This window comes from Epinephelus lanceolatus, chromosome 16 (assembly GCF_041903045.1).
Source record: "Epinephelus lanceolatus isolate andai-2023 chromosome 16, ASM4190304v1, whole genome shotgun sequence".
Taxonomy (NCBI): Eukaryota; Metazoa; Chordata; class Actinopteri; order Perciformes; family Serranidae; genus Epinephelus; species Epinephelus lanceolatus.
The window spans coordinates 34,656,475-34,682,305 of record NC_135749.1 but is presented as its reverse complement, the minus strand read 5'-3'; the positions used below and the strand labels follow the sequence as shown (position 1 = coordinate 34,682,305).

Below are 25,831 nucleotides of genomic sequence, written 5' to 3'. Positions count from 1 at the left end.
CCCGAGCGGGACCGTAGCTCATGATAACCAGATAAGCAGATAACATCAAATAGGGAAAATAAAATGAAAACACCACAGTTTTAGCCTGTTAGCTAACATGAGCTGAACTAGCTAACAGCTAACGAAAGATAACGTTAGCTGGTGGGGACATGTGCTACATACACCCAGTCGTGCCTCACCAGGAACCTCTTTTAATGGTCACAGAACAACATAACACAACAACATAGCTATTTTCTGCCAATTTATTCCAGTTAGCTTACCTGAAACCAACTGCGATAAGATGCTGTGTCCTGCAAGCTCAGTTCCAAACAAAGACCGTGGAGATGCTTTCTGTGGCGACCTCTGTATGTGGGCGGGTATATTCTATGGCTCTGGGCCGACCCAAAGCCGATGTAACAGAGACGTTTGATGAGCTGGGACAAAAGAGTATTAAATTTAAAAATATCATATATATATATATATATATATATATATATATATATATATATATATATATATATATATATATATATATATATATATATGGCGCACGTGTGTAAATTAACAGTCCCTTTATTCCAAAAGTGGTAAAGAAAGCAAGAGAAGAACATTTAATTTACAAGGCTTTCCCTGGAGGGTGGGAGTGGATGAACCCGGTTAAAGAGTACCTGCCCGGACGGGACGCTGTAAAACTAAGGCAAATGCACCCACAAGGAGGCAGGGATCATTTCATTGGTCAACAGTAAATCTGGCATTCTATTGGTTGGGGGATTTTGACAGGGTTGTTACACAAAAAAAAATCCAAGCGCAGGGCAGAAATCTGAGAGCAGAAATTCCACAAGCGCACAGAAACAGTTTGAGCGTGAGGAGAAAAGCCGAAGCTTGAGCAGGAAATCTGTGCAAGCAAATGGTATCTGAGTGCGTGCAACATGGTATCTGAGTGCGTGCAACATGGTATCTGAGTGCAAGCAACATGGGATCTGAGTGCAAGCACACAGTTTGAGCAAGAAGTGCAAGCAGAGGCTATTTGAGTGCGAGGGCAGGGTTTTTGAACGTGAAATCAATACATAATGGTCTCAGACTGATAGACCACTCTCTTGAATAAAGATAGGGATAAAGCTCCATACTCTGGTGGACATTCCTGCAGTCAGCATGCCAATTGCACGCTCCCTCAAAACTTGCGACATCTGTGGCATTGTGCTGTGTGATAAAACTGCACATTTCAGAGTGGCCTTTTATTGTGGCCAGCCTAAGGCACACCTGTGCAATAATCATGCTGTCTAATCAGCATCTTGATATGCCACACCTGTGAGGTGGGATGGATTATCTCGGCAAAGGAGAAGTGCTCACTAACACAGATTTAGACAGATTTGTGAACAATATTTGAGGGAAATGGTCTTTTGTGTGTATAGAAAATGTTTTAGAGTCTTTGAGTTCAGCTCATGAAAAATGGGAGCAAAAACAAAAGTGTTGCGTTTATATTTTTGTTCAGTGTGGTTGGGGCTTTAATTTAACAAAGGCTCCTGTGGGTAGTATTAGAGGGTAGTTACAAATGGGACTCCTCTGAAACCCTGTATTCCACCTAGGGGTGTGCATTACATCCTTACGAGGGTTGTGTGCCTGATGTGCATTCTTGTTGGCACTCATTTGGTCATCTCAGCACTTTTTGGATGAGCTAGCAAAACCATGACCTAAAAAGTTGTTTAGTAACCTAATATTTGCCATGGCTCCAAGTTTAAAGCAACAGGAGACCTCACACCTGTAACTTTAAACAGAAATTCTTCTTTTTTTTTTTTACTGAGACAGGGGGTCTATACTCTAAAATCAAAGTGTTATTTTGCATTAAAGGGGGACTAATGTTTTTTTCAACCTGGGCCCTATTTTCCGATCCACTTTTGTCTAAATGAGTGATAGGATGTTCAATATTTGACATTTCTCCAGTACCAAGCTAGGGCTGACCTGCCTGCAGCCCATGAGCGTGCGCCATATTAAATAATAGGGCACTCAGACAGCGTCAAACAATGTCAAAATACATCCACTAAAAGTGCATTTTTTTCACACAGACAGGCTCGGATTGTTAGTATAATTATCCGACAACATAACGGAAAGGAGAAATGAAAGTCTGTCTTTACCTTTAGCTGGATTCAGACATGTTCCTCTGCCTGTTGCTGCTCCCTCTCCTCGTCCGCTCTTAAATTTCAATGAGCTCTGCATCCGTGTACATCCGTGTACTCCATGTTCAAATAAATACAGGCGGTCGTCAAATTCAATTCATTCGCTGTCTAAGTGTCCTATTATTTAATATAGCGAGCGCTCATGGGCTGCAGGCAGGTCAGCCCTAGATTTGTACTGGAGAAATGTCAAATATTAAACATCCTATCACTCATTTAGACAAAAGTAGATCGGAAAATAGGGCCCAGGTTGAAAGAAACATTAGTTCCCCTTTAATAGATGCCCAGAAGATGCTTTCCAAATAATATTTCAAAATAAACACACTACATTGGTACAACACTGCCACTTGATGTTTTTTTCTTTCAATAACCAACACACATGGTTACATTTAGCCAACACAGGCACATGGTTGGCTTTAGGAAAAAAGAGTCGGATTTGGCTTTACAATATTAAAGGAAGTGAAAGCCGACCTCCCAAGTGAAAGTCAGTGGTTGTTAGACCCATCCACCAAATCTCCCGCCCGCCCAACACGGACCTTTGCCCGCTTAACTTATGTTGTTGTCCTGCTGCATTTTTCCCAGACACTGCCGGGCGCTGTTACACAATAATGGCGACCGGCCGCGCATCATGCTAATGTAAAAGTATGGCTTTTTTCGTTGGTGTCTGACACCGGAGGTCACTGACCAAGTGCCACTGTTCAGTGACTTCCGAGTAAGACCGGGGTGACTCATAGCATGGACTGAGCTTGCCTAAATGTGCACTACTGCAAAACCACAACCATCCGGGTCAAATACCAAGGTTTTAACCAAGAACAAATGATGTGTGTGGTTGTATGGTTTGGAGGACTTGCTGTTTCTTAACTTAATTGAATACAGTCATTTATAGATGGAGAGAAGTAATGTTTGGGAGCTAACTTGTGTAGGCGCTTCTTTTAATTTTGATAATGATGTGTTTATGATATGTTCTGGGGACAAACCTGATGATGTAAAACTGTCTCTATGAAAATTCAGCTCTGTTCATTCATTCAACTCAGATCCCTAAATTTAAAATCAAATAGAATATCTGTTTCAGTATGCAACTGTTTCCTCTTTCATTCCAGGTCATGTTAAAGTGACATTTGTGGCTAAAATGAACTCCTCTCTTTCTCTCTCCCTCTCTCTGCAGAAAGCAGACCTGGCAGTGGCCGGCTTCACTATCACCTCAGAGAGAGAGAAGGTGATCGATTTCTCCAAACCCTTCATGACTCTGGGGATCAGCATCCTCTACAGGGTTCATCTGGTAAAGTCACCTCTGCACTGTTCATTTGATTTATTCTATTACCTTTTAACTGATTTCACACGTCAGCCTACCAGTCACAGCTATGCCAACAGCTGAATAATGTACTCTTTGGAGCTCCGTCCATCTGAGGAATGAAAAGGAAAGAAGTGTAATCTGTCAGAAATGCAGTTGGGATCGAAAGTGAACCACGAAAACTGGCTGTTTTTTAATGAGTCATTGCTGCGTCATCCATTAGATTTTTAGCCACCCATTGTTGTGTTTCCAACAGGGATGATGCCACGAAAAGCTGTTATTGTTTTTAGACATTGCTATGTTTCTGGCCAGCATTTTGTGCCATGTAAAGTGATTTTTTGAAGGAAGTCATCACTGTGTCTTCCAATGACTTTTTAGCCACCAAACTCTGTTTCTTAGTGGCCTGTTGTTGTGTTTTCAACAAGAATAGTGCCATGAAAATCTGTTGTTTTTTGAAATGCGATGTTTACTGACAGAATTTTGCCATGAAAACTGGTTGTATTTTAAACAGTCATCGCTGTGTCTTCCAGCGGCTTTTTAGCCACCAAATTCTGTGTTTTTTAGCGACCCGTCACTGTGTTTCCAACAGGAAGAGTGACATAAAAAGTGGTAATTCTTTTACCAAGACATCGCTGTGTGTCCTGCATGAATGGTGCCTCGAACACTGGTTGTTTTTTAGTCATCACCAGGTCTTTGTTTCGAGCAGAGATAGTACTGCCAAAACCGGGTATTGTAAACCAAAACATAATCTTTTCCTTACCCTGACCATACATTAACCACAGTGTTGTGGAAACAGAAAGTTTCAATGTATCCTCTACATAATAATGTACAAATGTAACACATCTGTGGTTTGCAGAAACATACAGTGCCAGAATTTATTCTGGCCCTTGGGTTCAGAGTTTACTTGGTGTACATGCTGATCTACAGCAGATAAATATGAAATCAGAGGATGCAGCTGTAAAGCAGTTGGGGTTCATTTTAAGAAGCCCAGCAGGCTGTTTGTTTTCTTCCACAAAGGAGTTTTTAAGATGCTGATAAAAGCTCCATTAATTTCTCAGATCTGCCTGCAGAGCGCCTGCACCTGTTGACATTTTCTGTCTCTCTCTCTCTCTCTCTCTCTCTCTCTCTCATATATTGCGGCGTCTGACCGCTGATTTGATGAATTGAGAGAGAAAATGCTGCAGTCACAACAGCAGCCGCCTCCTCAGCAGGAGCTCGGCTGCTGGAGGCAACAACGGTCTCCTGACTGCTTGGGTCACACAGTCAAACTGTGAGTTCAGGACGAAGGAACAGCAAATATTCCTGCGACCAGAGAGATCACGCAGGGGGAGAGGTACTGGGAGAGCAGATAAAAGCAGAGCTGAGGACACAGACAGAGGGCATGTTTCTTCTTCTGCTGTTTTTTTTTTTTTTTTTTGTGGAGTGGATGGGGGATATGGTTCAGTTGGGGAGAGGGTGACAGGAGCTGCTGCTGCTTGGAAAATATTAGTTTTTCAGCCTCTGAGGGAGGATCGGTGACTCTGCCTGCCTGACTGGAATTTGAAACATCAACTTCATGCTCGTACACTTTCTCTGAGTGAGTCAGACAGAGGCCTGCTGTGGTTGGAAATTCAGGTGAACAACCTGCAAACAGGCCAGCAAGTCCTTTATGTGTTTGCATAGAAGACGGAGCGAGGGTGACATGTGTCCTGTGAATACTGAGAAGTCAGAAATGATCAATTATTTCTGCTTCCAGAGGAAAAGGTGTTGAAATATTTTACAGTTAATGCTCCTTCCTTTCTTACCTGCTCATGCGTTTCAGTGTCAGTGAATTCTGCTTGGATAAATAAATATAGTGAGGAAAAACCCATGTGTGTAAAAACACCTAAAGGTGATGGACAAATAACAAGAATGAATACCTGAGAATATGATGAAATCGAAAACAATAACTCTGCAAGAAGCTTTGTGAAGCTTTTGTAGCTCTCTGGAGTCACTCCTGCATCCGCCTTTATACATGCAGTTTTTTTTCTTTATGAACTCATGTTGTGAGTCTGTAACATGAAAGCACAGTCTGTCAGAGACATCCACATCAGGTGGACTTTGGTCATATAGAGAAGACTCTAATATGATTTGATCCTATTTCAGGACCTTTCTTGTCACATGGGAATCTTTCCCATCTCCACTGTCCATCCCACATGATGTGAAGTCTTTGAAAAGACCTAGTGGGTTCTTGGAGACACCCTGTTCACTTAGACCCTGTGTCCACATAGCGCCTTTTTCTGAGTGCCAGAAGAAGGCCAGCGTCTTTTTTCAATTGTTCCCAATGAGGAGAGAGTGTCTGCGGCTGCATGCGGCCGCTCCTCCTTTTTTGTGCGGCCACTCCGAGCGTTTTGAGTTGAAAATCTCTGAACTTTTCAGAAGGGCACTGGGAGAGAGCGTTGTGAGCGGTTTTTTTTTTTGTTTGTTTTTGGGCGCACAGACGCTTCACCCCAGCGCCCCGCAGCGCCCTTCCAGCGCCTTTCTGCCAGAAAAGGAGGTATGTGGACACAGGCCCTTAATTTCCTCTTACCTGTAGTGCTAATTATCAAACTAGATTGTTTTTGATGTGAGTTGCCAAGTGTTGGAGACATCAGATGTCTACCTTCTCTTCAATATAATGGAACTAGATGGCACTTGGCTTGTGCCGCTCAAAGCATCAAAAGAATACATTTGAAAAACTCAACAGCAATGTCTCTCTCTGTGAATCATGACTCATTTACTCAGCATAATTCACAGACCTTATTGTGAGCAGATTCATGTGGGAACTATTTTCTTTCTACTAAACTACACTCGCCAACCATCAGCGCGCAGAAGGAAGTATGTATCTACTCATGGACAAGAGGTTCCCCACACATTTGTTACTAGGGCTGTCAAACGATTTATTTCAAATTGCAATTAACTGCTCAATTGAACAAAAGAAAGTGTGCGTCTACTGCTAGCTCACTTAGCACCACTGAGCAAGCTAACGTTACAGCTCTGCCAAGGACAACTCCATTGGGCATTTTCAAACTAAACAGCTCTGGGGACTTCCTGAGAATAACCACCCACTTAGGAGCTCGTGTGAAAACTACATATCTTCAAGGGCTTTTTTACTGTTTGCATTCACACCGCTAATAGAAATGCTAAAGTGAAGTACTGTAAGCTGGGTGGTGATTGGTATAGCACTGTCACTTTCTATTTGACAAGTTAAAATTACATTGTATTTTCCCTGTCCCATATATACTCAGTAAAGCCTGGACTTCACTGTCAGTCCATTTGTCCGTGCTTTCTTCCCTTTTTAAGAAAAAACTTTGTTGCCAGTACTGCATTGGCTTGTGTTCGACCAATCAATATATACTTAGGTCATTCATGGTTCCTCTTGTGCTGAAAGATTACCTATTCTGCAATAGGAGCTAAAACAGTCCCTCAAATCATCATTCTAAGATCTACAATCATTTGTAGTTCTTACATTGTGGACACAACAAAACGTGGGTTCTTACAACTATGAAAAAGTTCCCCCGGTCCACCTATTAATGTGTACACAGGGTTCCCATTGTCATGAAATTCCTAGAAAGTTATGAAATTAGAAAAACTGTTTGAAATGGTTTGGAATCAACAGTGTTTAGGGAAAATTTTGAATATGCATTATTTTTGGCTAGGGTTGAAAACTTGTCTAACATTCTACGAAATACATCTTCCATATCACTGATTTAAAATCGAGCACTGCGCTGCCTGACTTTTGAATGTCACTAGCATCATGTGATACACAATACATGTACAGCTATTTGGTGGCCGGAATGTCTAATGAGCATATACAGTTTGCGAACGCTAGGAGTTTGCTTATCCACAAATGCCTGGAAAGTGTATGGATAACGACGAACATAATTCATGGGTCAAGAGAGAGGCAGACTCTAGCAACGTTGGATGTCATCTCTGCACCAAAAAGATTGGCATCAGCCACATGGGGAAGCAGCTCTGGTCAGCCATGGTAGAAGGAGAAGGTATCAAGATGGTCAAAAGGCCCCTGAAAAGACTGCTAGTGTCTGCACATATTAGTAACCAGGCTAGATAATGTTACAGCTTTTACCAGCACAGCAAGCATCAGTGTAGGTACAATCAGTCCATTACCTCATCCAGTGATCTGCCCACCTGTTTAAACTATTTTAATAGAGTCATGGAAATGGGTTAGAATTTTATAGAAAAGTTATGGAATATTCATTGGTAAAAATAAGGGCTGTCAGTATTAAGACATTAATCACGATGCGATTTAGGTCAAAACATAACGTGATATTTTCTTTAACTGTGTTAATCACGTGCTATTTTGTCAAAATGGCACCACTGCACTTTTAAATGGCTCCTTTCACTTTACAAAACTCCCAGATGGCTCAGTTGATGAGTTAAAAGTAATGGAATTAAAATATCACTGAAGTACTTCAAGCTACGAGCTGAGCATATAGGTGAAGCTAATCAGACTGATGTCAACAGGCAACCATATCGCCAAAGCAGGCAAAGCACTATTTCGGAGTGTGTGAATCACCACAGACCCATGGATGAAACTAAATCAAAGAAGTTAACTACAGTGCTTCCAAACTGGGGGGCAACTAACTGCAGATCAGCCAACATCATGGAACATAAAAAGCACTTTGAAGTTGTTTCCTACCTCTAAGTCATGGTTTCTAGGCCACACAGTTGTAGCAGTGTAGCTCTGATTTGACAGAAATCAACCTAAAAGTCAAGTTCATGAAGTACGTTTCTTTGCATTAATTTGATTCACAATGAAAACACTCTGGTAGGAACTGCTCAATGTAAAATAATGGAATTATAAACGTGCAGTTAAAAACGTGATTAATGGTGATTAACTATTGAAATTCAGCAGTTAATCACGATTTGAAAAATTAACCGTTGGACAGCCCAAGTAAAAAATGTGTGGGATGCCTCTCATCCATGAGTAGATGCATGCTTTCCATGAGTAGATGCATGCTTCCTTCTGCGCGATGATACTGTTGGCGGGTATAGGTCAGTAAAAAAGAAGTAGTTCCTATATCAAACTGCTCACAACAAGGACTTTGGATTATCTTGAGTAACCTTTTTTGGGGGGGGGGGGGGGGGGTTTAAGCACCACAAGCCGAGTGCCATCTAGTTCCAATAAACTGGAGAGAAGGCGGACATCTTTACGGCCAATATATCCAATAATCAGCACCTCACACCAAAACAATCTAGCCTAATAAAAAGCACTAGAAAAAAAAAAAAAAACATGTATTTTTGGGTGACCTGTTCCTTTAAGTTCTTAAACATAGCAGCTAAGTGGCCAACAGCAGAAGTTTTATGTGTCTTTGCTAATAACAATAAATGTTAATAAAACATGTATTTATTTGTTGTTGTCGATAAAACATAATGATGCGTCTCCTCTGAGGCAGACTGCTGATGTGCTGCAGTGTCGCTGCCTGCAGATACTGTACATCTGCAGCTCATCAGTATTCCCCTCCACCATCTGTCCTCCATGTTTGATCCAGTCCGCTGTTAGTGCCTCAGTGTATTGACTCAGTGATCAGTCAGCTGTTTAATGTGTGTACAGCCGAGGCCGTCGTCACACAGCAGCATCCCAAACTTCATTCTCTTAAGTGTTTATTTCAGGATTACGTTGACCAGGAGCACATTGTTACTTACAGTAACGGCCCGCAGCGGTGATTTGCATCCTCACATGACAGAGCTGATGAGCAGTCAGAGATCTGTGGGCTCGGTCAGGAGGAGGATGGCAGCTTCTTGGATCAGTCTGAATTGGGGGATTTGAACCGAGACCCTATAAATTCACTCCACTAAACACCAGGCTGCTGTTATCAAGTGCAGCACTGGTGACCATTATACACACTAGATAGAATAGCTAACAGGCCGTGCTGATAATGGTGTGCTCACACACAGGGCTGTGGTCAAAATGGGCCAAGAACGGTTTCCTGAGCCCTACCAGCCCCTCTGGTCTTTACGTCAGTTGATAATGCACTTTAGTGTTGCATATTTACAAACACATTTTCAATTAATTTTGTGCAAACCAGTTGGTTCACAGTAAGTCTGGAGTTTTTGCTTGACTGTCACCCAATATGTTGGTAATCCAGCTTCTCACACTTCATTTCATCATAATACATAATAATCAAAGCACCGAAACAAAGCAAATATAGCAAGGCAAAACAGGAAACAAAAGATAATCTGGGGTTGGCTTTTCCTTTCCCTTTGGCTGGTGAGCGTGTTCACAAACAGTAACCGCCAATCCTGCATAGCATGTTTTATTATGTTTATTTGACTTCCAGCAGCAAAGACATTCCATCTTTTCCTGCTAGTATTAAAGTGAAGTACACTGGTGTCTTTTATGTTAAAGATCAAGTGACATGTTGGCAGAAATGGAATATAATAGGTATGTTTTCTTTGGTGTTTAATTAATTAAAATAAGAATCATGATTTTGTTACCTTAGAATTATTTGTTTATATCTACATAGAGAGCAGGTCCTCATCCACGTATATGGGCATGTTGCACTGCCATGTTTCTACAGTAGCCCTGAGCGGACAAACCAAACACTGGCTCTAGATAGGCGATATGTGTTCTTGCATTTTTGTGTCGGCCACTGTAGTTATCAGCCCCCTCTGTGAAGGAAAGCGTCAGAAAAGCCCTTTTTTTTTTTTAATTTGAATTGTCCATATCAATAACCTGAAGAATTGCAGGTCTGTATAATCCAACAGAAACTAAGAGAAAACCAGGCTTTCATTGACAGCAAATAAATCCATAGTCCTACTGCCATCTGCTGGTGAAAAGGACAAACATCAGTTTGAAACTTCACTGATGCAACGATGCGTTATGGCAGTGGTGTGCTAAAAGCCAAAACACATGCTAAAGTGCCCTCTTGGGAGCCAGAACGCGCGCTAAAGTGCCCTCTTGGCAGCCAAAATGTCCTCCTGGGAGCCAAAACGCGCGCTCGAGTGCCCTCTTGGCAGCCAAAATGTCCTCCTGGGAGCCAAAACGTGCGCTAAAGTGCCCTCTTGGCAGCCAAAATGCCCTCCTGGGAGCCAAAACGCGCGCTAAAGTGCCCTCTTGGCAGCCAAAGTGCCCTCCTGGGAGCCAAAACGTGCGCTAAAGTGCCCTCCTGGTTGGCAAAACACACTAAACTGCCCTCTTGGCTGGTTAAAACATGATAAACTGCCCTCTTGGGTGGTAAAAACATTACTGTTGCAATGACTTTTATGTTGGGCCCTTTTTTGATCTATATTGAGCCAGAACTATACCTCACAGAACCAGTTTGGATTATCTGGTGCTAATATGGTGTTAAAATGCACTAGAATACAGGAAATGGCATCTACTTCATTGAAAATGCGCTACAAAAAACAAGATTGTTTTTCTGTTTTTGTGATTTGGTTTTGAAACAGAAAAGCGAGAGGGTACACGGATTACACACACACACAACACAGGCAGTGTGACTTCATTCTCCGCTCAGGACAACATTACTCCAATATATCTTTACATAGCAAACAGTGCTTCGCTGCTATATTAACGCTCTGAATGTCACATGTATCCTCTTTAACAAAAGCAGAAAACAGAATACCATGACAACTGGTGTGCAGCAGGTCCTGTATTCTTTTAGTATGGAATTAAAAATAAATATAACAGATGCACTGGTAACAACATTCTGTACGAGCAATGCACATATCTGAATGTGTTCAGGCTCTTGAATGTATCACAAAAACCAAAACACATTCAGCCTTGTAACTACTCTGCAACTCCCAAAGTGACTAAATGAACAATTCAATGTCTGTATGTCTGGAGTATAAAGAGCTTTATACACATTATAAAACACACACTCTCTGTCTCTCTCTCTCTCTCTCTCTCTCACACACACACACACACACACAGCATCTATTTAAATAGCTTGCGAGCACACTTAAAGATGGTAATCTTTTTAATTGCTCAAGCTGTTGACTTATGCACACACATTAGTGAAGTGCCATCATGTTTATCAGTGTTCTTGCCCCCTGGTGTTGAACAGTGTAAATTTATATCTGCTGTTGCTCCCAATTCATTAGTACTCAATATATTATCACTCTGCTTTCACTGCATCTAAGTCACAACAATTTATTACAGCATGTACAAGGAGCTCCGACATCATCACCATGGAGATACTAGCTGTGTTCAAGGAAGGCGCAGTGACATTGTTATTATTGAGAAAAATGTGCAATTTAGATGTGCAATTTAAATGTGCAATAGAATACTTAAAAATTTAATAAGAGACTCAAAAAATGTTACTCCCATTGTGTAACTTGGTTGACAAAGTAGACATAAAGAATAAAGAATATGCGAATTCTTGAATGCATATTTCTACCATCAGAAATGTTTCTCTAATGCAGGTGTTTTATCTTTAATCCTAATTCAAGCCTTTATTTTCATAATCTTGCAATAATATAAAACCCCACAAATTATTAACTTTTTAGAAAGTTAAAACAGCATTGTTTTTCATGTCAACCCGAGTGTTAGGCAAAAAATGTAATCAATGACTGATTATATATTACCTATATTTTTACATTACTAATTCCTTAACAGCAATAGTAATTAGTTGTAGCGCTTTCTGTCCATACTTAACACAGCTCCATCAAATGTGACTTTAAACTCCAAATCCTTTACAACCATGTCACATATTCTGTATTCTGTTGTTTAACGAGCAAATATTTATAAACCATAAACAACTAGCTTAATGTTAGCACTGGTGTTTCATCCTCAGAAGCTGCAGGATTCACACGCCCTTCAAAAGCAACACATTCACACTCCAACTTCGTCACATACCGACGTTTGGTCATGGACTTTGCACAACGACATATGACGTGCAAGGTACCCTGGGTGCGTTAGTTGTTGACGTTCTGGGACGCTGTGTCAACTTCAGCCTGTTACATGGATTGTCTGATTTCAAAAAACACTTAATTTCTCACAGGAAATGTACAGTTTGCAAATTGTCTCTTTCAAAGTAAATGCATGTGGACTGATGTTTTTTTTTTTTTTTCCTTAAACAATAAACGCACGCAGTGTGTGTGTTGGTTTTCACCAACACACACACACATTGCTGGGTTTGGGCAACAAAGGCACGTGGCTGGGTTTATTTATTTATTTATTGTTTTTGGACAATGCACATTAATCAACATTACTGCATTGAGCATCAATGTAAATGCGCCAGAGTTAGCACAGATGCTAAATTTCATCTGTAGTCCCAAGGCAGGTACCTACACAACACAGACACAGTAAGACTTTAAAACCTCGCAACTACAAATCATACAATAGACAATTACAAAACAAAACACAGGCAGACAAATCAAAACAAACAAAACACAAGCAGACAATATCAAAACAAACAAAACACAGGCAGACAATATCAAAACAAACAAGACACAGACAGAGGATATCAAAACTAACATTATTATAACAAAACATTTTTAGCCCACAGTTAAAGAGTTAAAAAGATCAATGAACCAAAAGCCCCCAAGAACAGGCATCAGATTAAGAAACAGTATTTAGGTATGGGTACATGTCTGATTTGTTTTTAACCAATGTTTGAGGGTTTTTTTTAAAGATTAAGTAGTTGTCACAGTTTCTGATGTGTGATGGTAACTTGTTCCAGGAATGTGTATCTTACAGATACCACCATTTGACTGAATTTAGTCCTACACCTACAGTCTCTTACAGTCTCCTCTGGTTAAAGGCTCTAGTTCTTCGTCCATCATTGTTTTTTTTTCTGGTCAGTGGTCACTCAGTCACTCAGTGGTGGGGGGGCAAGACCATTTAAGACTTTAAAAATGAGACAAACATCCATGAAAAATTGGTAGCTATCCAGGTCAAGAATATTAGACTTTTCTAAAATATTACAATAATGAAAATGAAAAGGTTTCCTATCCAAGACTTTAACTGCCTTCTTGAAGAGAGACTTGATTGGTTTTAAAGTACATTCTGTTGCATGTGTCCAAGTTGAGAAACAATAATTTATGTGTGAAAATATCATGGCATGCATATAGACTTTAGCTGTCTTGGAGGTAAGGAAAGGTCTTATATGATGGAAATTTGATAGGTTGAATTTAATGATATTTGTGATTTTTTTAACATGTGATTTAAATGATAAATTTGTGTCAAAGACCACTCCAAGATATTTAAACTCTTCTTCTACATCAAGGCTCTCTCCATTGACCACTACAGATGGTTGGTCGCCCTCTGCTGACTGATGGGAGAAGAACATGCATACAGTCTTTTTGGTGTTGAGGTGCAAACAAGATTCATTAAGCCAGTGAAATACAGGTACCAACGCTGCTGATAATATTGTAGCAGCTTCTTGTTTTGGTTTTGCATGGACATATAAAACTGTATCATCAGCATATAATTGTAAATTAACATTTGGACAAACTTTAGGTAAGTCATTAACATAAAGACTGAACAGAATCGGACCCAAAATGGAACCTTGGGGTACCCCAGCTAAGCAGCTGAGGGGAGGTGATTCTGAGTGTCCAATCTGAACAGTTTGTTTTCTATCTGATAGATACGATTTCATCCAGCAGAGTGCACCATCAGAGAAATTGAAAAGGGACAGTTTTGAAAGAAGTATGTTATGGTTTAGTGAGTCGAAAGCTCTTTTTAGGTCCAAAAAAAACAACTCCTACATAGCCACCCTGATCCAATAAACCCTTGATGTTCTTATGAAAATAACAAATTGCTGTGTCGGTTGAGTGGTGTTTACGAAATCCAAACTGCATTGGATGGAGTGGGTTGTGCCCATTGTTAAGATGGTCTGTTAACTGCAATGCAACCCATTTCTCAGCCACTTTTGATATGACTAGCAAGATATTTATCGGCCGATAGTTCTCCAGTTTGGTCTGATCACCAGCCTTTAGAACTGGAGTAACCTTGGCAATCTTCCAGGTGGATGGCACTCTACCCTGTTTTATGGACAGATTTATTAAGTGTGCAATTGGGTGTGCAAGAGCCTCTCTATGATGTTTTATAAAGTTACTGTCCAGACCAAAGGCATCTCTAGCATTAGAACTTTTCAGAGATGAAATGATTTTTAAAACCTCAGGAACAGTTATTTCCCTTAAACTAAAAATTGTCTTTCGGTCATCTAGAGGGTTACGTGGAGTGTCTGGACATTTGAAATTCATTGTCAACTCCTCAATTGAATGTATGAAGAAATTGTTGAAACTACTAGCAATAATATCTAAGTCATTTATCAAAGTGCCATTCACCTGGAGTTGCATGTCATTGGATGTTGTGTTTTTATTTTTTCCTGTTAGCTTATTTAATTGTTCCCATATCAATTTTCCATTGCCATTTGCCCCATCTATCATTTCAATAAAAAAATCTGCTTTAGCTTTGCAAATCTGTTTTACAACTTTGTTTCTAAGTGATGTAAAAATTTGTCAGTCACAAATGAACCCTGTTTTTAGAGATTTTTTTAGTGCATTATCTCTTTCTTTCATCAATTTGCGAACATCATCCTTCAGCCAAGGTAGTGTCTTTTTATGCTTTTTGAATTCCACTTTTTTTGTGAAGCGATCCAGAACTTGCATAACACATTTAGAGAAAGTGCTATAGCTGTCCTCAACTTCGTTATTTGTTAGTAGATTAGACCAATCATACTCTTGCAAAGCATTCTTCAAATTTTGTTGTTCACTTTTAGGTATTATATGATGGCTGCTAACTCTAATGGGGCTAGTGAGACGTTTCCAGTTGGTTTTTCTTGAGCATAGAATGAAATTATGGTCAGAGAGCCCAGACAAAAGATTAGAAGTTTTGCTAATCCTATCGGGTTTATTTGTGAATATTAAATCAATTGTTGTTGTAGATATCTTGGTTATTCTTTTTGGACCTTGAATAACTTCAGAAAGGTTGTGGTTATCTGTTAGTTGCTTCAGTTTTTTAGAAAAAAAGAACAGGATTTGGCTTCACAATTTATAGGAAGTAAACACCGGCCTCCCGGGTGAAAATCAGTGGTTGTTTTGGTTTGACACCTGAAATGAGGTCTGTGAGCTTTTTTGCCACAGAGCTTATTTTCTGCAATAAGCCGAACCCCAACAGAAAAACCCCATTAACGTTTTGTAAAGGGAACCACAGCGATGTTAACTTCTGAGTTTGCCAACAAAAATGGTCATTCCTGCAATTTCATTTCACTTCATTATTCAGCCTAATATCAGGTTTTAAACAGGATTGAACTCTGAGCTTGACCTGATCACTCAGCATCAGAGGTGGACCTCACTAATCCTCTTGTGGCTGAATGAGAGCAAATCCCTGCAGTAGGTTCAACATGTGGTAAAACCAGAATAGTGGAAGCTGTTAGAGCAGCATGTTAATGAACATATAATACTGCTTTTAAACACTCATGTGCAGGCTTGGTTTGGCTTGGTTTGGTTTGGGCCATTATGTAAAAACTTTTAATGCGAAGCAGCAAAATAAGGAAAGGAGTTTTTGAGCAGCAACTTCACACGTCTAATATGGCTGATAGCGCACATGAAACTGGAAAATACAGCAGATATTTAAAGTAAAAACAGGACGGAGGAGAGAAACTGAACTCCAGACCACAGAGATTCAGTTAGACGCTGCTCAAGTACTGAGAGCTGAACACACAGAGACTTAGAAATTCACGTTTCACCCTGGTCTCCTGCAGACAGACATGAGCTCAGTGTTGCAACACACATGCTTGTTTGAGGGGGAGAAGCAGGGTTGTTGAAGATCGGCTGCAGTTGGTAAGACATCACTGCTACCGACTTTTGGATCTACTCTGGAGAAGGTCCATCTCTGGCGCAGTTAGGCATGGCACAGCTCGGCATGGGGCAGCTCGACATGGCACAGCGTGTATATACTATAGGGTCTGATTGTCAGCATAGTTTTTGGCCAGTTACTTCACTTTACAGCCCTCTGGTGAGAATTTAAAAACTGAGTTACCTAGCTGTAGTGAGTTTAGATGACTGGCAGCTTACCTGACACACATGTCGCGACTCAGTGAACTCACCTCTCTGACACCACATCAGGTGAAAACAAGCTCTGAGGATTGTGACCATCTCACCTAAGTGTGTTATCTATCAAGTGCAAAAGTAATGTGAACTCCCGCAGAGAGAGAGCTGTCCAAACACTGCAAACAAACTAAAAGAAAATGCATTACAATGTTGGAGATTATTAGGTTTTTGCTGTTTGGCTACTGTGTTTTAACTTTGTAAAGTTCCTCCTTTCTAGAACAGACTAAAAGGTAACTTCCACAAAACAAATGACACAGTAAACATGAAGAAACTTGGTGTTTTTACTTGTGGTTCAGTTTTAGTGGATTTATATCTGTGGTGTATTTCTATTAAGGGCATCTGTGCATGCCCACTTACTGTAAATAACATGCAGTTTACACGACCACAGATCAAACTGTGCTCGTGACAGATTTTAACATAAATCAGGGACATTTAAATAATTTTTTTTTCACAATTTATTCCACTTAAAAAGGCCAACTTCACAACTATGATATTAGCTTTGATATTAAGCAGTCACTTGATTTAATTTTAGCATCAAAAATATCTTTTGAAGCAACTTTAATGGCACACTGGAAGCCGATGGTTGCTTGGCACATGATGAAAAATGAGAACACCTAAAAAAAAGAACATCGATGACCCCGTTTACACTTGGCATTAACTTGTCACCAAGGTGATCTGGTCACTCAAACCACTTGCCGAGGTGGTCTGGGACCCCTTTTACACACATCTAGCCTGGAAATCCAGACCCAAATCTAGAAAGATTTAGGGTCTGGCTATGAGTAATGCAAATGGCCCAACTCAAGGGGCAGCACCAAGCATGCATTTGAAAATATCACTGCACGCAATTGGATAACACTACGACCAATCAGAACAATACTCAGGGTGACGTATCCAGAGCGCGACCAGCAGAGCTAACTAGTAGATTAGACTCTTGCTATCCGGTCGGCAAAACAGCAAAAATGTGCTTCTTGCAAAGGAAAGACTCAAGCGCCATCTTCTGTTCCTCTTTTAGAGAAAAAGCCAAGTCTAACTCGTTCATTGTAGCGGTCAAAGCTGTTTCAAACAACTGGTGTTCATCCTTAACTATCTTGCAATGTTTACTGACTGATTCCAGCGCTGTCGTCATCTGTTTAGCTCGCCTCTGGCCCGTCTATATCAGATACACCGATGTGATTGGTGCAGCTCGGCTCCAACAGCATGGGTAATGAGCATCATTACTGATTGCCAGAGTGACTCGCTGAGCAAATTCAAATTGTGCTCTCGCGAGAACTCTGGATTTCCAGGGTATCTCATATCCACATTGTATCTGAATTATGATTAAACCTGATTACATTCCTTTTTCCTATTACTGCTACTTTTTTAGTAGCTGGCTTTGGCTTTTCCATTTCTGTCTGAGCAATGGGATGGCGCACCAGTAGCAAAGCTTGCTAACTGGTTAATAGCTGCCATTTTGCTGGTTTGGAACAGTCCCATGCCATTACATAGTACAATATCCACATGGACTCAATGATCAACTGATTAGATTCTGGTAGTCATAGGTCAAAGGTCAATTCTGAATCACCTTGTCTGCATCATTCTTGTGAATGTGATATCTCAATAATTCCATGAGGGAATTTCCTCAAATTTGGCACAAACATTCACTTGTGGTCTATGTGACCTTGCATTTGTCTCATTCTCATGAACACTATTAACCTGGAAATCCAGATGCCCTGCCCCCAGCAAATTCGACTTTACACTGCACAGGGATCTGGCCCCGAGGAGCAGAGCCTGGTGAATCGCCATCGGACCAATCAGATCAGTATATCTGACAGAAGCGGGCTCTGGGTGGGTGTAACATGATGAGGACAGTGCTGCGTCGTAGGAGTCGAAAAGTACACAGACAAGATAGCAGCTGCCAAAGGACCACGTTCATTCAATTTAGCTTTGCAAGAAACGCTAAGCCAACTACACTTATCTTTTTCCTTGAGAGAGGAACAGAAGACTGCCCTAGAAGCCTTCACTTCCAGGAAGGATGTTTTTTGCCAACGGGATACGGCAAAAGCATAATGTATCAGTCAGTCCCACTGGTCGGCAAACAAATGGGGCTTAGTGCAATGAATACGTCACCTTGTTTTTTGCTCTGATTGGCTATCGTGTTATCCAGTTGCGTGTGGCAGCATTTAATATGCCTCAGTTAGTGCCGCCCCTTGGGTAGGAAGGGTGTATCGGTGAGGGCCAGACTCAAGATCTTTCTAGATTTGAGTCTGGATTTCCCGGCTAGAACACTATATCTCAAGAACATCTTCAGGAAAATTTCTTTAAATTTGACACAAACATCCACTTGGACTGAAGAATAAACTGTTTAGAATTTTGTGGTTGAAGGTCAAAGGTCAAGGTCACTGTGACCTCACAAAACATGTTTTTGGCCAATTCTTTTGCTAATAATGACGAAATTTCACACAAATATCTAATAGGATAAAATAATGAAGTGATGGCATTTTATATCCAAAAGATCAAAGGTCAATTTCACTATGACATAATGTTTTCTGGCCATTATTCAGTGTCATAACTCAGGAACAGAAGAGGAGACATTTGGTCAGATACTGAATTGGTGACACTGATCTTGGGTGCCCACCTTGAAACTGTGCTGATTGTATAGATCTTCTGTGCTGCTGGGGGGAAGATGGGTGTGAAGCATCCATGTTGTCACAGACATGAATGTAAACTGTAAAAGAAACTTGACTGTTGCGCGGAGGCAAACAACCACGGGGGGGTAATTCTAGTTATATATGGATTGAAAATCCAGTTGTATTTATACTTGTGTTCAATGTGGTCACAATGCAACCCTGACCACCTCCAGAGGTGGTTTGGCTGAATGGATCACAATCTGTCCTCAAGGCGTTTTGGGTGCATTTCTGCCTGTACTTGGAAACGTAGAAAGAGGTCTCTGATGCTTTTGTCCACGTCTTTTGTAGTGTAAACACCAAAGCATCCTGATGCGTCCCAGAAAAGGACTACAATGTTAATTCAGGACGTGGTGGTTGTTTTGATGGTAGTGCACCAATGCTCTATAACTTGCCGACCTTACAAGTTGGACCAAGTGTTGCATGACCGTCTATTGTTTTGTCCAGTGATATCTCCAGTTGTACTGACACAATCACAAACACAAACCTGACTGGTAAGTGTGAACGTAATAACTGTACAAAGGGCCATTTGACCTTTAAGCCAAATTGACGTAGTCAGTCACAAAATTTGAACACAAGTGTTAAGCTGGAGACACATGATAGACATGGGTGTGAATAGCGATGTGTCTGGACTGTCCACTTGTCACCAAGATGCAGCAAAAATTGGGGGTGATGGGGGTTGATTGGATGTACCTGCTGTTGTTTGCCTTCATATTCTCTGATCCACATTTCTACTTGTGATATCTCGTCTGATTCTGTGGAACAAGGCAGATTCACAGCAGATTTTCGCCACTCATACGGTGGGTGTTTTTTTTTTTTTTCAGTCCAAATGGACGAAAAACAGAAACAGAGTTGATTACCTCCATAACAGTTCTAGTCATCTGCTGAAACTAGGTCCAGGCTTTGAGTTCCTCCATTCTCCTCACTGCCAAAGCCTCTTTCAGTATAATTGTGGGGGGGGGGGGGGGGGGGTCATAAGCAGCAGGGAAAGGAAATGATAAAATGGATCGATGGATAGCGTCTGGCTGGGGAACATCAACTGACTGTCGTTAACACTTTTAACGCTTGTTACTGCAATTCGGTTGTTTTATCATGTTGTATTGGAATTGCAGGTTTCTGTACTGACAATGGTGAGCTGAAAGACAAAAAAAGGAAAACAATGTAATTCCAGGAGTTATTTTCCAAAGTACATGGCTGTCAATCCGAACGTGAAGGTGGTGTTTATAAAGCTGAGACGTTGACAGCTTTCTGTCCTCTGAGAATGGCAGATGGTCATTATCACAATTCACTGCTGCCAGCTGGAGACATTAGAACTTCCACTGGTGTTAAACTTTGTGTTTTGAATTTAAAGTTCATGTGGTTTGATGTGGAAATTCAGTGATGCCATTTAAAGTGTGAAACACATGCAAAACCAGTCCTCACTAACAAATACACAGAATTAGAAACATTTGTATAAGTTCAGCTAGTTTTTTATTTTTTAAATATTTTTTGCCACACATATACAACATTAAGCTAGATTAAAAAAAAGAGATTTATAAAAGCATGACAGTTGCCAAAAGAAAGCAGGCACCTGAGCATTACATGGGGCACAGATGTGATGTGACACGTCTGCCACTGCATGCCCACAGCAGGACGTGTCCATTAAAATCAACTGAAGATGCTACACTATCCACTGAAGCAGTGCTTTCCCACACTGGCATCCTTTAGCTCAATGCTGATTTTATGCAGCTGGTCCTTTTTTTTTCTCTCTATGCAAGGCTCTTCAGTCCTCTAACAGGTACAAACTACACAGAACTGTGAAAAAATGAGAACACTCTGCTTAAAAAAAAGGGTTAAAATTAATATCTTACTGTACCAGAAGTGATGTGACACAGCATATCAACCTTGTGGATGTTTTTACATTTCACAGTCATGAGACCCGCTGGGCCACCCATGCTCCCGGCCAACATTCCTGTCTTTAAGAGACTGTAACGGGTTGAGTTTCAAAGCTAGAGTGATGATCCTGGTATCCTGAAGTTAGAGAACCTAAGAAATTCAGTGGTACCAACCTTGTCATCTTAGCCTCTCAGGAAGAGGGCTCAATAATGCTCCAAGGTTCGGCTAAATTTTTGGTTGGTAAAAGCAGCATGGCCATTGTCACAAAGGTACCTTGACCTCTCAACTCAAGATATCTGAATGAAAATGGACTCTGTGGGTTTGCATTGGTTACCCTTCACAGATATGCCCACTGTGTGCTAGTCCCATACAGTTTGGGGCAAAAACCATGCAATTTATTGCATGCAGTATAAATGTGTTATTTTTGCCTATTTGAATATTTTTGCATACTAGAATCCTTGAACAATCTTTTAATTGCATAAATAGGGTATGACTGAAAAGCTGAGACTCTTGTCGATTCAATGAGACAATTTTTATTCGCATATGATGATGTTAGTCCCTATACTAGCCATTTCATTGTAGTGAGACCATTTTTTGAAACTTGACCTTGCTGTATAAATGATCTACAGTGATATCTAGGGTAATCACAGCCTCATGAAACTTTGTAGCCAGAAACTGTGACCTCAAGCATTTGGAGGATAGGTATTAGTCATAGGCATATCCTACTATTAAATGGAGAAACCTCTGTCCCTCTGCCCGTCCGTCCATCTGTCATTATCCGTTTTCCTCCTCACTGCTTCGACCTACTTCTCTGAACTTGCACATACGCTTTCATCTTGGTCATGTGCAGACAGCCATGATGCCGTTTTTGCATTTTTCCTACATTTGTACTGTTTATATTCGCGTTTCCACTACCCATTCATACTGTGAGCACCATTAGCAGCGCGAGCTGCACATGCACGCTGGGACCACAGTTTGGCTGGGAAGCCTTTATCTCCAACACTTGCAGATCGAAACCTGAATGTGTGTACCTGTGTGCCCGCGCACGGCCCTACGCACGAACATGCCTCCGTGCCGTCGGCCAAAACTATGCTCCATGTATTTTGCCATAAAGCATGTTTCTAAATACAGTGTGCATTGTTTGTCTTACATTAATATTTATTAGACAGTGCATTTACAGTGCTCTGATTTTGCATCTCCTCTAATATACTGTTTTTGATTTCTTATTCCTCTATACATAACACATCCCTGGGTATGGACTAATTGAAAATTAAGAGGTTTATCAGCATCTTCCACAACAGAAGTGCTCACCATCCAGTTATTGAAAAATGCAGTACTTGCAGAAATCTCCAAATGTCAAAATACAAAAGCAGGTTTCCACTCACTGCCTTTTCTTCAGCTTGTCAGCTTACTGCCCACCAAACAATAGGCTATGTGCTCTCTAACCTCCAGCTCATCCACAAGCACCTCGATTTCTGTGTCAGGAATATTTGTTTTTCTTGGTTTTCCTCTTGGTCGTTGCCATGATTTCCCGCGAAGAACCATTGGTCAGGCGGCTCATGTCTATGCATCAGCATTAATGGGGTGCTTTGCATTAGCCATTTATGGTTGAATGTGGGTGTGTAGAAGGTGGGATATGAGGCTGGTCCACACGCGGACAATTCCAAGTTGATTTGTGTATATACATGTCCTCATTTGTACGTACGCAAACATTTAGTGTGGATTCTCCCCAGAGTTTTATCCATGAGGCAGCTGAACTTTACACCCATATGTGATAGTGAACCATTTGATTGTGTCAGGGAGATCAAATCTGATCATACCAAACCCACACAGTCTGATGGAGAGTTTTTGAGTGTTAAACCCTTAATAGTTTGTTCAAAACTTTAATTTTGATTATTGCATATTAAGTCAGGAATATTTAACTGAAAAATACTTTTATTATTTTATTATTATTATATATTTTTTTTTAATATTGGAGACAATTTTAATCAACTGTAATAGAAACACAGTAAACAAATGGATTTTGTTTGTGTGTGTGTGTGTGTGTGTGTGTGTGTGTGTGTGTGTGTGTGTGTGTGTGTGTGCATGCGTGCGTGTGCGTGTGTGTGTGCGTGTATTTCAGGGCCGTAAACCGGGTTACTTCTCTTTCCTGGATCCGTTCTCTCCGGCTGTCTGGCTCTTCATGCTGTTGGCTTACCTCGCCGTCAGCTGTGTCCTCTTCCTCGCCGCCAGGTAACACACCTGCCTCTATCTTTATGTGTGTGTGTGTGTGTGTGTGTGTGTTCACACCTATAAATAACAGCAAATCAGTTTTCATCTTTCAGTTTTAATATTTGTGTTAGAGGACAGGTCGTGTTTTCATTAAAAAAATCTCGCTCTGTGTTTGTCATTGTAACACGACAAAATGACATGAATGTCAAATTGTTGTCATGTTTCATAGTGTTGTTTTAACTTGTATTTTACTGGCAGTAATTGTAGGTCTCTGTGCCACTATTCTTTCTTATTGCTTGTAATTTCATTGTTCACACAAACATTAGAATGACTGCGACAGTTTTTTTTTTTTTTAGATTCAAGACAACTTTATTAATCCCTTAAAGGGCAATTTCATTTGACAGCTCACACTTTTTTTACTTTCCAGTTGACCACTTAAACACAGTTATTATGTTGTTTCTTTCTGCATAAAGAGTATAAGTGCAGTAATCTGTCTACCTTTCTCACCTTCAACTCTTTAACTGTGTCTGTCTAAGACAGGTGGAACAAACACATTTAACATCTCAGCTGTTTGTATTAAAAAAAAACTTTTTAAAAACAAACGGCCAGATCCTCAAAAGGATTGCACTGCTTTTGCGACCGCTAAACCTGTGCAAATGAGAGAAAGAAATAGCGTGCAATCCACAAAGCACACGCAAAGGTTGAAATGCACGCAAACTGAACACAAACTGCACTGCCACTCCTAGCTGCGCCGGTCCAATTTGCATGCATGTAAATTAGGGAATATTCATAAATTCAGCGCAAAATTGCCCCCTTCCTATGCAAATAAGCCTCATTGCAAATACCACCTAATCCACAAAGACCAGCGCTAATTGCCACAGGCAGTAAAGCGGTGTTATTTAACGCCATTGAGACCCGTGTATTAAATCCGCGCAATTTCTCTTTCTCACTCTCTCTCTCACACAAAATGATTGCAAATTGCACTCAGTTGGTGGTAACTGTGGAACATAGTCTATATAAGGGCTGTCATGCCAGGACTCTCCGGTAATCATGGCAGCAGTGATTGTAGCCAGGTGAAGGCACTGTAATGGCAGGCACGCACAAGAAAGGATTTATCGGAGGAGAGTATCACTTTTTGATTTAAGTGACAATGAAATCATTTGCAGATACCGGTTGCCAGGCCGCATGATCCTTGCGCTACTAGATGACATCAAGGATGACATTGAGCCTGCCACCCAGAGATTCCATGCTTTACCTGGCATTGTCAAATTAGTGTCTACATTACAGGTTCTTGCATCTGGCTCTTTCCAGAACCCCATTGCAGGCGTCTCAGGGCTCTCACAGTCATCCATCAGCAGGGCCATGTGGGAGGTTGTACCTGCCATTGTGAGAAGAGTGGGCAGCTATATTAGGTTTCCCCAAAACCGACGTGACATTGAAGTGACAAAACTTGCATTCTTCCGTATTGCCGGCTTCCCAAATATTGTGGGTGCAATTGATTGCACACACGTTCTTGTTGTTCCACCATCAGACACTGAAAACGTGTTCCAAAACAGGAAGCATACCCATTCTATTAATGTCCAGGTAGTGTGCGACGCAAATAACATCATCACGCATGTGGTCGCCAAATTCCCTGGGTCTGTGCACGACAGCTATATATTTAGGAACAGCAGTGTGCACAGGATGGTGCAGGGCATGGATGACGACTGCTGGCTACTGGGTAAGAAAGTTTGTTTATTTATTTAATTATTTATTTGTTTATTTTTCAGAAAATGTCCGTACTCTAATACTGATTGCTAATGTGGGGGAAAATATGTGCAATTCATTATAGGTGACAGGGGCTACCAACTTCAGCCATGGCTGATGACTCCGGTGCACAATCCGGCCAATGATGGGGAAGCAGCCTACAACCGGGCACACATCCGGACACGGGGTGTGATAGAGCGCACCTTCGGCATTTTAAAGAGCAGATTTAGATGCCTGGATCGCAGCGGTGGAGCTCTGCTATACAGTCCCCCCAAGGTTTGCCGGATCATAGTGGGGTGCTGCATCCTCCACGACATAGCCATGAGAGCCGGGCTGCGTGTTGAGGAACACGAGGATAACGATGACTCAGGGGATGAAGAAGAGGAGCCACCTGCCCCACTGGTTGATGTGCGGGAGGACGAGGGCAGGCGTGTCAGACAGCATATTATTCAGAATTATTTCCAGTAATTTGTTTTAGTTAGGCATAACGTTATTTCCAGCGACATGCTGTGTTTTCAGTTAACATTATTTCCAGCTATATAAAGTATTCTGTTTTACAACGTTACTTTAAGCAGTGTGCTGTGTTTTCTGTTGTGCAACGTTATTTTTACTTTGATTTGGCGCTAAATAAAAGTGACCAGACTTTCAGTAATATAGGCTACTGTGTTCGTCTCTGCGACCATTCCACCTTTTTTAAGTAAACATGAATAATTTGTCGAAATACAGTCTGTTAAAAACCCCTTTGACCCCCTTGACCACTTTTTGGTCATTTGAGTTGTATTTTCTGCATTTATTTTGGCTGTTTCAATAACAAAGGCAAAAAAACAAAAAACGGGATGAACAACAACAAAAAAAAGACAAAAAAGCGACACGTATGG

General features: G+C 40.9%; 1 protein-coding gene across 2 annotated transcripts in view; it reads left to right on the top strand.

Moving 5' to 3' along the window:
• LOC117263687 (glutamate receptor ionotropic, kainate 5-like) overlaps positions 1–25,831 on the top strand; it is a 417,373-nt gene that overhangs the window by 342,116 nt on the left and 49,426 nt on the right. For both annotated transcript variants that reach the window (XM_033637282.2, XM_033637280.2), the window contains exons 14-15: positions 3,316–3,429; positions 23,119–23,228. In XM_033637282.2, coding sequence (XP_033493173.2) covers positions 3,316–3,429; positions 23,119–23,228 — 224 coding nt within the window. The remainder of the gene's footprint in view (positions 1–3,315; positions 3,430–23,118; positions 23,229–25,831) is intronic.